Below are 15,803 nucleotides of genomic sequence, written 5' to 3'. Positions count from 1 at the left end.
AATCTTTTCAAGAAAGCAGTGTGGGACTTTGAAGATTGGACACTAGATGGAATAATCAAGAACTAAAAATTACAATTAAAGGAGAAGAAGATATAATTTTGACTTACAAATACAGAATGAAACAAAATATTTTACTACTAGATATGCTGAAGGATATTTTTGAACATTCGACCCAGAATTAATTTTAAGTGTATCTACCTCTATAGACAGCCTGTGCTTAAAAGAAGTTATGGAAGAGGAACATGGATCAGTAACGGGCACAGAGCTTCACTTTGAGTCAGACAACAGCAAGGTGGAGGTGAGGTACTGGTATGGGCTGGTACTATTAAAGATGAGCATGTTGGAGTTTTCGGGTTGAAGATGGACTCAAAATCAACTCCCAAGCCTACTGCCAGTTTTTAGAAGACACTTTCTTCAAGCCATGGTATAGGAAAAAGTCTGATCTTTCAAGAAGACCATGATTTCTATGCAGGACAATGCTCAATCGTATGCATCGAAGTACTCCACTGCATGGCTAGCCAGTAAAGGCCTCAACGATGAATGAATAATGACATGACCCCCTCCCTCAACTGACCTAAACCTTATTGAGAACGTCTTAAATGGGAGATTTACGGTGAAGGAAAATAGTATACCCCTCTCAACAGTGTCTGGGAGGCTGTGGTTGCTGCTGCACAAAACATTTATTGTTAATACATCAAGAAAAATTCCATTAATGGAAGGCTTATGACTCTTATTGAAAAGAAGGGTAGCTATATTGGTCACTGATTTTTTTTTGTTGAAATGTTTATTTGTACATTTTGAGTTGTTTGTTTATTATTCCCACTTTAATACATGCAAATAAATGAAATTGGCAAATTTTCATTTTTCATTTAGTTGTACAATAATTCTGCCCAATTATCGTGCATATATATTCTCCTAAGAAAGCCAAAACCTCACTTTTACTTTCTTAAATATTTGGGTTTGAGGTTTATTAATGTTTTGGACTGACCAAGAACACTGTGGTTGTTCAATAAGAAAATTAATCCTTCAAAATACAACTTGCTTAATAATTGTGTACACAGTGTACGTATGTGTATTACTATATTCTTATTTTTTCATGGTTTTTATTTTTTCCTATTTTTTTCTTTTCTCTTCTGTTTTTTCTTTTCATTTTTTTATTTTTTTAAAGTTTTTTAATGACAACCTCATTACAAGCTACATTTCAGTTGTCTGATCTCCATGCTATAAAATACCCATAGTCAATACAAGTATTTTTCAGAATGCTGCGTTTAATTCACTGAATTCTGAAAAATAATGTTGGATGGTTGAATTTGGAAGTTGAAGTCCAAGAAAGGTGGTTGCCACAGGAGGATTGAAAATTGATGGTTCTGATTCAACAAAAATATGTTAAATTAAATGTCATGTTAGTGAATATAAACATGGCTCACTGTAAGATGAAATGTGTAATAATTTATTAATATGCTATATAGGATAAATCTCAGTAGAATGCTAATGCTTATAAATAAAGAACAGCATTTTTTAAAAAAAATAAGTACAATCATGTAAGCCATATGGATTACACACACACACACACACACACACCAATGATAATGATGACAATATGCATTCAGATATATGTGTCAGTATTGAAAATTCTCTCTGATGTTGCGGAGAAAATAAAAACTCTGTATCAAAGCAATCAGATTAATAGAAATGTATGGAAAGAGAATTCTCTTTGTTTGTGTTTTATTCACACCTAAACAACATGATCACAATACATATGTGAAAGTGTAAACTTGAATACTGTGGCTTTTACAATGTATCACAATTATGGGAACACCTGTATTCAATATTCCATAGCTTTCGTAACAGATTTCAGTGCAGCTGGGAATGCAACTTTTTAATATAAGGATAAAACCAGTATAAGAGACAAAAAGCTGTATGTATGAGGGCAATTCTGGCCACATGAAATAAAGCTGTCCCATATCATCCTCTGGGTGTTTCCCTTTAATTTTCAGAAAGAGATTTTAGAAATTATCAAGGTGGTACTCTATGCTGGGAAAACTAGGAAAATCAATTGCTTAAAGATAATTTTATAGTATTTGCAATTAAATTGAAATATTTATACCATGCACAGTTGTGCCACTGATTAACAATTCAATCAAAGTCCTTTCAGAAGTGATGCATAATTTTTATAAGTAAGCAAAAGCATTTGTGTTAATTGAAAAAGCTCGCTAAGGCCTAACATTTCTTCTACTATAATAATATAGCGTATATCATGATTGTATTCTAAACCTTCTGAACTAAAACTTTGTGTGCTCTTAACTGTGGATATTTAAATATTTTAATCATTTTGTTACTAATTATACCCCAATTTTTCATGAGCCTTTCTAGAATTTGTCTTAGATCAGGGGTGTCAAACTCAATTTCACTGAGGGCCGCATCAGCATTGCGGTTGCCGTCGAGGGGCTGGGTAGGTATGGCCAGGGTGGGTGCGGCCTACTGGGTGGGTGTGAATGGAGTAGGTGTGGCCTACTGGGTGGGCATGGTCAGCTCTATATCGTTCGTGTCAAGGGTGCCTATGGGGGTCTGGGCAGGAGTGGGATAGATCTGAGGGTCTCTGGAAGAAGGTGGTGGGACCGGGGCAAGTGCCAAGGTATGGTCCATTTCTTCATTCCTCACAAAGGGTGACACCTCCCCAGCATGCACCCAGGGGGCGGGGCCGACACAGCAGGGGCTGGTTCCTCACTGTTTCTAAACGGCCTTGTGGAGCTAAGACTGAATGTGTTTCAGCATAGATGGCCACCACAAAATTGTACATTGGCTCCCGGCCGGCCTGGGCCAGGGCCAAGGCATCAGGGGCCATTCTCTCGCTGTTTTCAGGATGGCTTCACGGGCCACATGAAACCGCTTCGTAGGTTGCATCCAGCCCCCGGGCCTTGTGTTTGACATGTCTGTCTTAGATCATAACTTTGCTAAGATATATCCACAGACTATTTCAAGTAGTGACTAAAGCAACCTTTCATTATAGAGGGAGTTTTGTAGTATTTAAGTTTTTTGGAGATAAAACTCCTTCTTGTTAAATTTGTTTGCATGAATAGAGGTCTGCCAAATCATCTGTGAAGCACCTATTAGAAGTAGATTAGCCTCTTCTTCTTACACTGGCAATATTTATTGTGACAGGAAAAGAACCACTACTGTAGTTAACAATACAGTAGTTATAAAACAGGCCAAAGAAGTACAACGTGGTCCTAAATCTATATTTCTAATAGATAATACAATTTGCTTTTGCTTTCTATTATAAAGAATACCCTACTCTAAAATGTTATCACTGCCTTTTTCTTCCTATTACTGTGTTCCATGGCTATGTTCATGAACATGGATATTTTCTGTCAGATCACATATTAAAGCACTATGATTTTTTTGCACTTTTACAATTCTACAGCTATATACTTACATTATGAATTGTCTAACATTTAAATAATATATATTTTATTGTATATAAAGCACTAATTGTACTGTTATACTGATCTGCACATCTAAGCTAATCTTAAGACAACCTTTCAATTAAGGAATTACTTCAGCAACTGGAGCTTCTTTCCTTGAGTGAATGCTTTCAGCTTTTCTACTTCTCTCCTGTTCACGCGACTTAGGTAAATTTGTAATTTTCACAACATCATACTTCCTTTACACTAAACTCCAAAACATATGGGGAGTTGCTCTACATAATGAGAGTTTAGCAAAAGACAGAAATGGGAGTCTTGTGCCATTTTTAAAGTGCTCTCATTCCCTCAGCTGTTATAGATAATTATTTAATAATTTTTAATTTATTTTTATTCAGTAACCATTGTACAATATTAAGTATATGGAAGACTAAAAAGAAGACAAACCTACACTACTAATTCAAGGCAATAAAGGAGAATTCAATTTAGAATTCTAATAGTGGTATTTTATAAGCCATTAGCATACTCTGTACCTTACAAAATAAATAAAAACAAATAAAACATCTGACCTAAAGCAGATTTTTCCTTTGCCTTCTGCAAGGAAGCATATGTTGTAGCTGCAATAGAAATTTTATCCTTCTCTAATTATTAAAGCATGCAAGACTAATTTTCACAGTCCTACACTATGTCCATCTGTGTCCTGTTTTAATGTAGAACGCAATACTATTTCCAGAATCATTTCACCTAAACTGAAACTAATGCTATTTTTTATTCTTTTTCTACCGCATTTGTCCATTAATGTATGTCAGAACAGGGATCACTGTATTTTAGGTTCGTTATTCTAAACCAATGACTGCATTTCCCAACTTCCAAAAATCATCATCTAACAAGTAAAGAAGACTGCCCCCACAGATTCCCAGTGACAATATATAACTGAGTATAACTGTCCAGTGTAAGTACAGGACATTTTGTCATTTGAATTTGCCCCATCCAATCAGGAAGAGGTGTATCTGCTGCCAACATCTGATTTTCTTCCCACCAATGATGGTTCAAAAACAAGACCAAAAGAAGAAAAATGTTTTCTCCCTTTCACTGATGGAGAAATAAAAATGTACCTTGCATCAAGATCCGACAATAAATCTGGAGAGAGGCTTAAGGCTTTGGAGGCAATGATTAGTTTACAATCCCTCAACACAAATATTACAACTACAGTTGTGAGCTTAAAATAATAATTAGGATATCTTAATAATTCCAAAGAAAACAAGTGTATGGCTTAAAAAAAGGGGCTAGGTTTCAAAAGAGGAAGAATGAATAGAGAATAATGGATAGGCCCATCTAAGATGGTAATTAGGCTTTAAAGAAATACTGCCAGGCAAGGCACGATTTGATTATATAGAAAAGAAATCTGACTTCTAGTACCACTCTCATCTAGTTATTCACAGCACCTAAAATGGGGGAGAGAAAGCAGCTATTTTCTTCCTCTACCTTACAATACTTTACCCCACAACTTGAGAAGGTTTCAAGTTTTTTCTTTTCCTTAACTTACTGGAGGCTGGAAGAATTGGTAAAAGATTAAGATTATGGCTGCATTCTGATAATAAAGGGAACCAACAGAAGTTTATTTTGTCATAAGTTCTTGTTACAATATGAATCTCTAGTTTTAGCTGCAATTTACAAAGTCATAAACATAAAGATAGTTTCTTTAATCTACTAAATATCACAATTATTATTTTGTATTACTTGCATGAATGAAGGCAAATGGATCCTGTATTATCTTTTCCCATAATGTCTACCAGACTTCATTCTTCAATGTGACATCCCAATTAACATCCCCATGAAGAAATGTGTTCCATGGTCAGACCAATATATCAACTGGAACAGATGCTGAAATATGCATTTCATAGAACGCTGTTCATAACTCCCAATCCATACCTAGATACCCATACATATATTATAAGCACATACACTAACAATCCATCTCCTAAATAAAATACATTGTGTACATGTAATGCAATAGAAACATGCATAAAAATATAGGTGCATTTTTTAATTAGACAGTTGATCCTCAAATAGAAATTCCAGTATGCAGTTTTGGTTAGAAAATTAAAACTTTGAAGAATTCACTAATCTTAGTTACAACTAAGCAAATTATTTTGACAAATTATATAAATTTATAATCATCCTACATAATAATGAATTTGGAATATAATAGATTGCTTGCTACCGTGGCAATCTGGCCAGAAAAGAAAACCTTAGAAAATTAAAATTCAGGTCACATAAATTCTTTGATTTGATATATAGTTGAATTTCACTCTCACCTTTCACTTGTTCAGAACACAGCTCCTTGGCTTTGTCTTTCATTATTTTTGGAATCAAAATATCCTTTTCTACATGTCTGAGCTTTGGCTCCCCTGCAAGAAAAAAATATACATAATATTTCCAACCTTAAATAAAAGTCACAGCTGGATTAAAAAAATAAGATGCAACATGTGAAGTCCAAAATTCTGAACAAGGAATAAATATAATTTCTATTTTAAACTAGTTTTAATTTATCATGACTTTGATTCAGCAATTCAGAAGTTTCACTGAGTTTTTACTACTCACTATATTTTTAAATAATATATCCAAGAAGGCTACTGGCTAGAATAATCCCATTTTATCTTCACACAATTCCTGGTTTCACTATATCTAACCAGCAAGCAATATCTGAACTCTGATCTTGCCAGTGAAATTCTACTACAATACATTAATCAGTATATCACTTAAATTCATGACTATTAACATACAATAGGGTTTTCAGAACAATAGCTGAATAAACGTTATGGTAAAATGATGATATAAAAATAACTATTTTAATATATTTAAGTACAAAGCAAAGCATTACTCAGGCTGTTTCCATTATTTTAGCTAATATGATACAGGCAGAAAAATGTCTTATAACATCTGAAGCTATTACTGAAGGGAAGGATGGAAAAAATGAAATAAGGAGCGCAACAGCAGCCACAACTCTCTTTTAGTTTCCAAACCTATAGTGCAGGAGATCAGAAAAACTTCTTTTGACAACCACTAGTTTATCTTTGGCTGCTTCAAAATCTAGGAACTGAAGTTCCTTACTATATGGAAGACATCACTTGATGAAAGCAGTCTTAAAGGCTCTCTCATATCAGATCAAAATGTCAACATCAGTTGAGCATTGAATTATGAAAGACAGATTATTCCTGACTTAGAGTAATTTTCCAGAGAGAAATCTATCACATTACCTGCTATGTTTCTTTAATTGAAGACCACAGCAACAGGAAGACTTTAAAGCTATCTCCAACATGTAAACATTTCCTCAGCTTTAGAGCTGATGACTGCCTCTTTCAAACAAACACAATATAATGCAAATCACAGTTTATGATTCACTGGGAGAAATGAAAAGATAAACTATGTAAAACATTATTTCTATATCTTTATTTTAAAAAAATCAACTGATCATATAAGAATGAGGCGGGAAGTGATAATTTTGGATCAGTGCCTACAGAATTTCAAGTCAGACTCATTTTAAACTATTTTATAAGAAATATATATTATAGTACTTTTTAGAAAAAAAAATCTGTTGTATGATAATACTTTGTTTCCTCCTCTTTCAGCCCAATGCATTTTTCATTTAGATTATATCAGCTGCATTTGAATAAAGTAGGAATTTTGACTCACTTCTGAAAATTGAAAAGAAGTCTTCACTTGCTTTGGAACATTTTAAAAAGATGGAAAAGTTATCACAGTGAGATAAAAGTAGGCCATCAATGGAAAACAGCTGTTCACATCTACCCAGGTTAACCCTGAGAATGCCTAGAGCAGGGGTAGACAACCTGGCTCTTTTATGACTCGTGGACTTCAACTCCCAGAATTCCTGAGCTCAGGAATTCTGGGAGTTGAAGTCCATGAGTCATAAAAGAGCCAAGGTTGCCTACCCTGGCCTAGAGAGAGAAATGGTCAGACTGCCTCTTGTGGTCTGACTAGTAGTGATTTCTCTCTACCAAACTACCGGATTTTAAATCTTCCTCGCTCTGTCTGGATGAAACCCAACAGAATTAGATGTGACACTGGAAGAAGTGCCTCTGCCCTGTATCAATGGAGCTGGAATGATTCCCCTGTTGCAACTGTAGGGATAACATGCAAACTATTAAATATATTGTGCAAGACTGCCCACAATGTACGTTTTCTGGTTCCTTAGAAGATCTGCATGAAGCAACACCAGAGGCGATTGCCTGGATAGCTGAACTGGACTGCCACTGCTGTACCTCTGTAGAAGTTTTGTATACAATTATGTGGATTGTATATATATGCTTATTAATCTTTATCTTGTTGTCATCATATACTAAATGAATAATAAAGTGAGATAATATAACAGAATAATAGAATTGGAAGTTCTTCTAGTCCAACCTGCTGCTCAAGAAGCGCATATACTTATATGAAATTAATGATAATTCCCCTTTCTTTTCCACTAACATTTTCTTTTAATTGGGTATTACACCTTACTATAAACAGGCTATTGAAGTTTCTATAGTACCATATTCAAAATTGCTTGGGAGTGAGTTTACTAAATTAGGTAAGATTTCCAAATGCAAGAAGATAACAGAACACAAGTTTATTTCATTTTATAGCTTAAAATTCTTCAGAAAATTGCATATATTTCTATTATCCTTAACTTTTAAATTTTGAGATTTTATTACTTTACATTTGCATCAATTTAAATTAAGAGAGGGAGTAAGGATGACACTACCAGAAGAAAAAAATTCAAAGCTTTAACTTCTCACTATGCTATCATCACCTTGAAGTCAATTTTCACCTTTTTCACTGGCTGAATCTGTTATCTTACATTTTGCTTTGGGGCTCATGTGTTCTTGCAATATAGCGGTACTGGATTATGAGAATTCTGACAAGCATGTTTGCTAAAAAAAAAAAGTCACAATGCTTATATTCTTGAAGGTAGAAAATCAGATTCTCAAATAATTCTATGACAATTGGTGAAATAAATATAAAATACGTATAGAGATTGAGAGCAACTATACAAGCAAATCAGTGGCACGGGTTCAATAACACAAATATAAAAGTGAATAAGATCAAAATAAAAATAAATACATCAACCATTAATTCTTACTTTGGCCAATACAGTACTTTCAACAAGAAATGAGAGATCAGTCAAACCTTTGAAACTAAAGGAAACTACAATAACTAGAATGCAGGGACACAAGTGAAATTTTGGGGATCACAGCTAGCAAGGAAAGAATTAAACTTCCTTGCATGCTGCAACTTTGAGGTAAATTCTCCTTGTGTTCAGTATTAGTTAAAAAGCATTACATACACTCCATGTAAAGTAATAGGTCAACTGGCTTCCAATCACAGAGGTGATAAGTTAATTTTCTGCATATTATTCCTGTGTAGGAAAATATCACTTAGTGCATCTGAATTTAAACTAAATCTATCAAAATCTCTAGGATTTAAATAAGCTTAATTTAGTTTAATAACAACCATACTTATGTTTCAGATTAAAATACTTTTGTTCAGAACTTGAGCTTCTCAAATATGCCTTATACATAACTATATTACTTCATTCCCCTTTCTCAACTTTCCAAAATGCTATACAAACATCAAATATGGTACCTCTTATCATAATCCTTAGCCATTCCCAAGGTAATGTATGCATCTCTGAGCATATACATGAATCTAATTATAGAAATGCAAAATTCCACAATTACAGAACAAACACACTATTAGGATATAGGTGATTCCCCAAGGCAGTTATCTTTAAAAGATGCTGGATTATATCTGTCATAATCTTATTCACTGGGAATAGTTGTTTAACTTAACAAAACTAGAAGGTTCCAAGTTAGAAAAGAGGGACCTGGACTTCATAGCTGTTTTAATATGTACCATCAGAAGAGGAACTTCCAAAGAACATCTTTCCACTATTTTAGCTCTACAAAAATAAAGTGGGGGGGGGGTAGAGAGACTTAGAAGCAAAATTAGTATTAGTAATAAGTTATCTATAATTATATTTCTCATTATTAAATTTTACAAAACTATTTTCCTACGAGTCAATTGAAGAATTCAGTATAATATATAATTACAATTAATGCAGCATGTATATAAAATATTTTGTAGTCAAAGGATTGCAATGTCCTAATCCAGTGGTGGCAAACCTATGGCACATGTGCCAGAGGTGGCACTCAGAGTGGGGGCAGGGGATGGAGGGGGCAGGGCCAGTTTTTGGGCACTCGGTCTCAAAAAGGTTCGCCCTCACTGTCCTAATCTGAGCTCTGAATTGACTATTCTGCTTGTTCCAGAAGTGGTTCAATTTCAAAACAGCTACCACACTTTATTTCAAGATCAAAATAGTCATTCCAAAGTCAGACCACTTCTGGTAGCCATGAAATGTTTTGACCATGAAATGTTTTGACCATGTTTTGTACACTTCTATAGTATTAACTATACAGACCAGTTGAGAAGTAATATAACATGCTAATCAAGCAAAATTGAAAAAAATACTATTTAAGGAAATCATAAGTTCCTGAAGTAGCAAAGAAACATGGGGAGGGGGAGAAGCTGAATACCCTCAACTTTTGAGGCTTTTATTCAGATGAGTAAGCAAATTACAGGAAATGCTCAGATTGCTGAATTCGCTAACATTTTCCCAAAAAAAATTTCTATATGTAAGAGGCACATATAAAAGAGTGCCCCACAAGTGAGAATGCTCCTCAACAGAACTTGGTATCAAGAACTCCACAAAAATGGAAGTGAAAATATGAGACAGAACCTTTATATCTGCCACTGTTGCAGTAGGGAAAATCAACATAAACATGTGAGTTAATGAAACATGCTTCTGGAATCAGCATGGGAAAAAGAGAGATGAAATCAACAAGTTCAACAGTTAGGGATGTATGGTTCAAGTCAGTTTAGAACTAGTATGGATTTCCTCTAAATTTAATGCTAATCAGTTTGCTTTTCATCTGTTTTTCATCATTCAAGCCAAGTTTAGGTTGAATTATTTTTATTTTAGACAGGATAAATATAAATGTTTTTTTGCTTCTGTAAATTGGACTCAGAACAAAATGGGAAAAAGTATAGAAGTAGGAAGACGTTGGTTCCCAAAATAACTGGGAAGGATGAGGTATCTATCAAGGTAGTATTGGAGACCTAAAATGGAGTATTTTAAAAATATAACTGTAGTAAATCCATGTTTTTCCCATACAGATCTTTCTTGTATCCTACTGCTTAATAAGCCAGACTTGTGAACTGCATGCATTCAATTAATGTGCAGTACTTTTTAGTATTTAAACAGCAACCAAAGTTACAATGAGACAAGAAAAAATATCTTTTCCATATGACCCTGATAGAAATCAACTTGTGAAGCTGCTGTTCGCATAGCACAGCATATTTCTACTAATAATAATGGAATCTTTCCTTGCTACATAAATAGCTACTTCCAGGAGACTTTTTACATAAGAACATAATTAAACTTTTTTTCATCCCACATCTTTACATTTTTTTAAAAAAAAAGTATGCTAATTGCTTTTATTTGGTTAATATTAAATTCGTTAATGTGAACTAAAGCTATTTGATAAGCTTTGGAACTTTGTTCCAATTTTCTCTTTTAATAAGCACTGATACACAATGTAAAATCGGCATTAGCATTTATGAAACTATAAGATAATTTGTTTTATGTTATGTAAGTGGAAGAATGTCTAAACCAGCCATAAAAACCTGGGAGAATATTTTAAGCAAAGATTTAAACCCATCTCCATCCCTTACAACTTGTTACAGGATGTATATAAATACAAATAAAATAATTTACAAGCGAAACATATACGGTAGGTGTAAATGCAGCCCAAAAAGTATCAGTAAATTTGATTTTCAGTTCAACAATTTTTTTCACTTTGTTCCAAAAGAATGTATTTGTATTTTTAATTCAACTATTTTCAGGTTTGCTCCAGAAGAACATATTTGTGTCATCTTTTGTTTGACTAACAATTGTTAATGTGGAATGTGGAATATGCATCATATAGCTAATATTCAATGCTTCGTGCTACATACAAAAATTCAAGCCAATTCAGAATCTTATACATACATATACTAACAAAAGGTTGGTTTATGTGTATAAAAGGCCAGGTAAGGGGGGGGGAGTTAACTCCTGGATAGGTGTATGCCAGACATGTCAAACACAAGGCCCGGGGGCCGGATGCAGCCTGCAAAGTAGTTTCATGTGGCCCGCGAAGCTATCCTGGAAACAGTGAGGGAATGGCCCCGCTGCCTTGGCCCAGGCCAGCCAGGAGCCAATGTACAATTTTGTGGTGGCCATCTTGGTACTTGCCTCAGTGGACCATGCCTTGGCACTTTCCCTGGTCCCATCCCCTTCTGCCAGAGACCCTCAGATCTGCCTCACTCCTGCCCAGACCCCCCATAGGCACCGTTGACGTGAATGATGTAGAACTGGCCACGCCCACCCAGTAGGCTGCACCCATTCTGGCCACACACACCCGGCCCCCCCCAGGGCAACCGCAATGCTGATGCTGCCCTCAGTAAAGTTGAATTTGACACCCCTGGTGTAGGTCAACCCCCCCTTCTGTTTTGACAGCTCCTATGGCCTAAACCTCCTGCCACTTTTCTTTCAACACTTGGCACTCCCTGCAACCATAATTGTCAAAAGCCAAGCAATTCCACAACCAGTTCCACAATCCTAAAGTAGCATGAACCAAGCATAACATTTTGATATTTATAATCATGAATTGAGAGGGGGAATGAAAATCCATTCTCCACCTATCCATTTAACATGGCTCGGTTTACTTTGTATTTTATGTTGCCCTCTGATAATCTCAAATGCATCTAATATAGTCTTTGCTCAGTGACTGCTTTGGAAAGTGACTGCTTTGAAAGGTGAAGAAAATTGTGTAGTAATATGGTTAACAGTGTCATATGCTGCAGTTAGACCGATAGAAGCCACTCTAATAATTAGCTTTCTTTCTATCCTCAATCACTAAATGAAAAAAAATCACACGACCGCAAGTATGCCTATGATTTTGCACAGGACAGGCAAAATTAACTGACAGGCAAACACTTGATTAAGAGATGCTGCAAAGGTCACAAATGTGGTCATTGATTGTAAAGTTACTTTTTCATCACTTTCCAAAGCAGTCACTGAGCAAAGACTATATTAGATGCAGAAACTGATAAACTACAAATGGGGAGTTTAATCATATACATTGTGCACAGAAGTTTGGCCTTGAGCATCTCTGCAATACAGTATCTGCTCCAATGTGGGGCACATCTGCACACGTGAAACAATTTGATATTAGTGTCAATGAAGCAGTACACTTAGTGGCAGGTTGTCTCAAACCTACATTATCTCACTGGCATTGTGCCACCTAAGATCAGGAGAAAGGTAGCAGCAGATGCTGAGAGAACTAAGCAAGAGAATGATATCCTCTGAATGGACATATGCCCAAGCCTGTCAACTGAGATCTAGGGACAGCTTTATGGCAAGAACAAGCATTCTTGAGGATACACAAGAATAAAATCAAATTAAAAGACGGAGGAAGATCACCAAACAAGGAATCACATTAAAGGATTTGGCTGAAGGATCTGACTTCCCTTATACTACTTGGAGGGTCCTGAATAGGTTGAGAGTTGGAGTGCCTAAATGTAAAGCCAATGTGCTCAACTGGAGGCTCTTAGCAAATAACAACATGCTATGTGAATGCGGAGAGACAGAGACCAACACATCTGCTGGTATGTTGCTACTACTAGAAACATGCACTGATAATAACTTATTTTTGGTCAATGACAAAGCCAAGAAGGTGGCTTCATTCTGGCAGTTTAAACTTTGATCTAGATATGGAAGAAGAAGAACTTAGTGATTGTTTTGCTTAATGCCTGAGTCACCAGTCACATTTGTGGTCACTGAATGAGGACTGCATATATGGCCTTGTCCATCCTCCAAAAGTTTCTGTTACTATGGAATGGGAAAGCAGCTTCCAAATATATACAGCAGTTATCTCAACACATCTGAAGCAGAAAAATAAAGCGCTCAAAAAAGCCATTATTATAAGGCTTAAGATTATTATATTTTGAATTAAAATGGTCTAACTATGTTACCATTTCAAATAGAACCACTGTGAACCTAGATAGGACAACAGATTTGTAATCATTCTGAATGCAAAATATCCCTGGTTCATTTTATGTATGTTTGGTTAAAAGATCAAGTAATAGGGAGCTAAGACTTCTGGCTGACAACCCAACAAGCCACTGTTAGAACAAAGAAGATTAGATTAAATGGAGAACTACATTATTCACACATTGCACTATACTGTAATACAATGTACAGTAGTCAACATAAACAAATTATGCTTAAAACAATGTTTTTCAAATGTGGCAACTTTAACATGTGTAAAATGCAGTTAGGAGTAGAACTCTTAAAGTTGCCAAGTTTGGAAAACATTAACTTAGAACAATGTGTAAGTATGCACAGGTTATAGCACTACTTATATATATTTGTCTGATTGCCAAGCTCGCTTTGCACAGGATTTCCTTTAGCAATGGCATTCTAGATTGGAGAAAAAAAAACAAAACACCATGGAAGTCAAGTAAAACATATAAATAAAACCTTAGCAACAACTTGGGGGGGGGGGAGAGCAAAAGCAGTCGCCAACTATGTAACATGTTCAATGTTATCACAGCATCATACAATTTATAAATATTGAGAGGCATTTGTAGCATAGAAGCTATCATACAAATCGGAAAGTTATTTGTTTAAGACATGTATCTATCATTCTCTCCCTTAGAAATCTATTATCTCTGAGTAACCATTACTTTCAGTCACAATGCACTCCATTACCCACAGCCAACCCTAACCTGATGACGATCATTCCCTTAGAAATTCAAAAGTTGCACAGTATTCTATAAATCTGGAGACTCCTAATAAAAATGATGTTTTAACATAGTTTTAGATTATTTCTCTTCCCACTAAGGTTAGGACAGTTCCTTTCATATTTTTATGTTAAGTTGCTACATTGTTTAAAGAGAACAATTAAGTAATACATGTAAGTATCTGATTATTTGGGAGCAGTTTAAAACTACTGCATTTTGATTTTATTTAAATGAGAATAAGATTCCTTGATCAACATTCTTCGGCACCATTTTTGTCCATTAGAAAGTGAAATATGTGGGGGCACTAAAACCACTCACAAATCTAGAGTCAAAAAGCAACACTGCTTCTTTAATATAACTTCAATCTTTAATAACAATAATCCATAGTTTCAAGAATGGTACAATGAATCTGGAAATCTGCTTACTAGGAAAAGCATCGAACGTTAAAGCATTGCTTTGATAATCTCAGTATTCTCTCCCTCTAAAAGTCATCTCCAGGTGCAGTGAGACGATTATGCCCCTCAGAATTTCCACCCAGCGTGGTCTTTATTCCTTGCTAGCTGGGAACCGTAACCCCAGCCTATCTGGAAAACCCCAGTGTAAAGACAGAGAAAAATAAAAGCAGAATTACAATATATGAGAGGGAAAGGACAGGTGCTGCTGATTGTAGAAGCCCTCCACAACGTTGTGATTCATGTGCATAAAATAGCAGGGGAAACAACTGCCCCTACCTGCAGTACTACAGACAGACTCCATCGGCAGCTTGTTTGCCATAAGGAGCAGTTACTACTCGAAGCAGGAAACAACCCATACGCAATTTCACAGCCCCGGAAACGCCCGGTGTAAACGCCGCGCGACCTCTACAGCGTTCGTCCTCTACGTCACCAGACAAAAACATCCTCCTGAGGTCGTACGGCGCCTGCGTCAAAGAGTTTCTGCGGCGACTACAGAAGGAGCGGTCCCACAGAAAGTGCGAAGCAGCGGCCCCTAAGCATCGGAGGGTATTGACCTGAGAGAGCCAGCGCTGTAACTGGAGCCTCTCCGGGCTCTTTCGTTGTGTTTCTAAAAAAAAAGAAAGAAAGAGAGAGAGAGAGAGAGAGAGAGAGAGAGAGAGAGAGAGAGAGAGAACAAGAAGAGTTTCAAGAATCAATGTGGTATCTTCTCCCTTTTCAGGAAAAATTCCCGGGTGTCTGTGTCAATTGAAAGACTGAGAGAAATTGGCATTAACAACTTTCGAGGGAATAGTTCAAGGACAAATCCATGCAGTTTCTTATGCAAAGAGTTGTCATTGTCTTCTGGATAGTTTATTGACTTCCCAACTTAACTTACAAGACTAAGAGTTCGTGGTGGCACTTTATAGCCTGACTTTGCTTAGTTTTTTTTTGAGATCAGTTTTCATAGTCTACGAAAAATATATATATAATTTTTCAGGATTATCAATTTCAGCAAATTGAAGGGTTCAACAAATGAATTTCT

At 35.7% G+C, this 15,803-nt stretch overlaps 1 protein-coding gene across 4 annotated transcripts in view; it reads right to left on the bottom strand.

Moving 5' to 3' along the window:
* Positions 1-15,224, bottom strand: part of CMC1 (C-X9-C motif containing 1) — an 88,308-nt gene extending 73,084 nt beyond the window's left edge. For 2 of the 4 annotated variants that reach the window (XM_039343744.1, XM_039343743.1), the window contains exons 1-2: positions 15,059-15,220; positions 5,741-5,833 (exon numbers count right to left, since the gene is read on the bottom strand). In XM_039343744.1, coding sequence (XP_039199678.1) covers positions 5,741-5,833; positions 15,059-15,101 — 136 coding nt within the window. In that variant the 5' untranslated portion in view covers positions 15,102-15,220. Of the gene's footprint in view, positions 1-5,740; positions 5,834-15,058 lie in introns of all 4 variants that reach the window. The other 2 variants (XM_039343745.1, XM_039343741.1) reach the window with 2 other exon arrangements.
* Between the last annotated feature and the right edge of the window lie 579 nt (positions 15,225-15,803).

This window comes from Crotalus tigris, unplaced genomic scaffold (assembly GCF_016545835.1).
Source record: "Crotalus tigris isolate CLP2741 ecotype Arizona unplaced genomic scaffold, ASM1654583v1 scf7180000017871.4482833, whole genome shotgun sequence".
NCBI classification, from domain to species: domain Eukaryota; kingdom Metazoa; phylum Chordata; class Lepidosauria; order Squamata; family Viperidae; genus Crotalus; species Crotalus tigris.
This window is presented reverse-complemented; position numbering and strand designations above follow the sequence as displayed.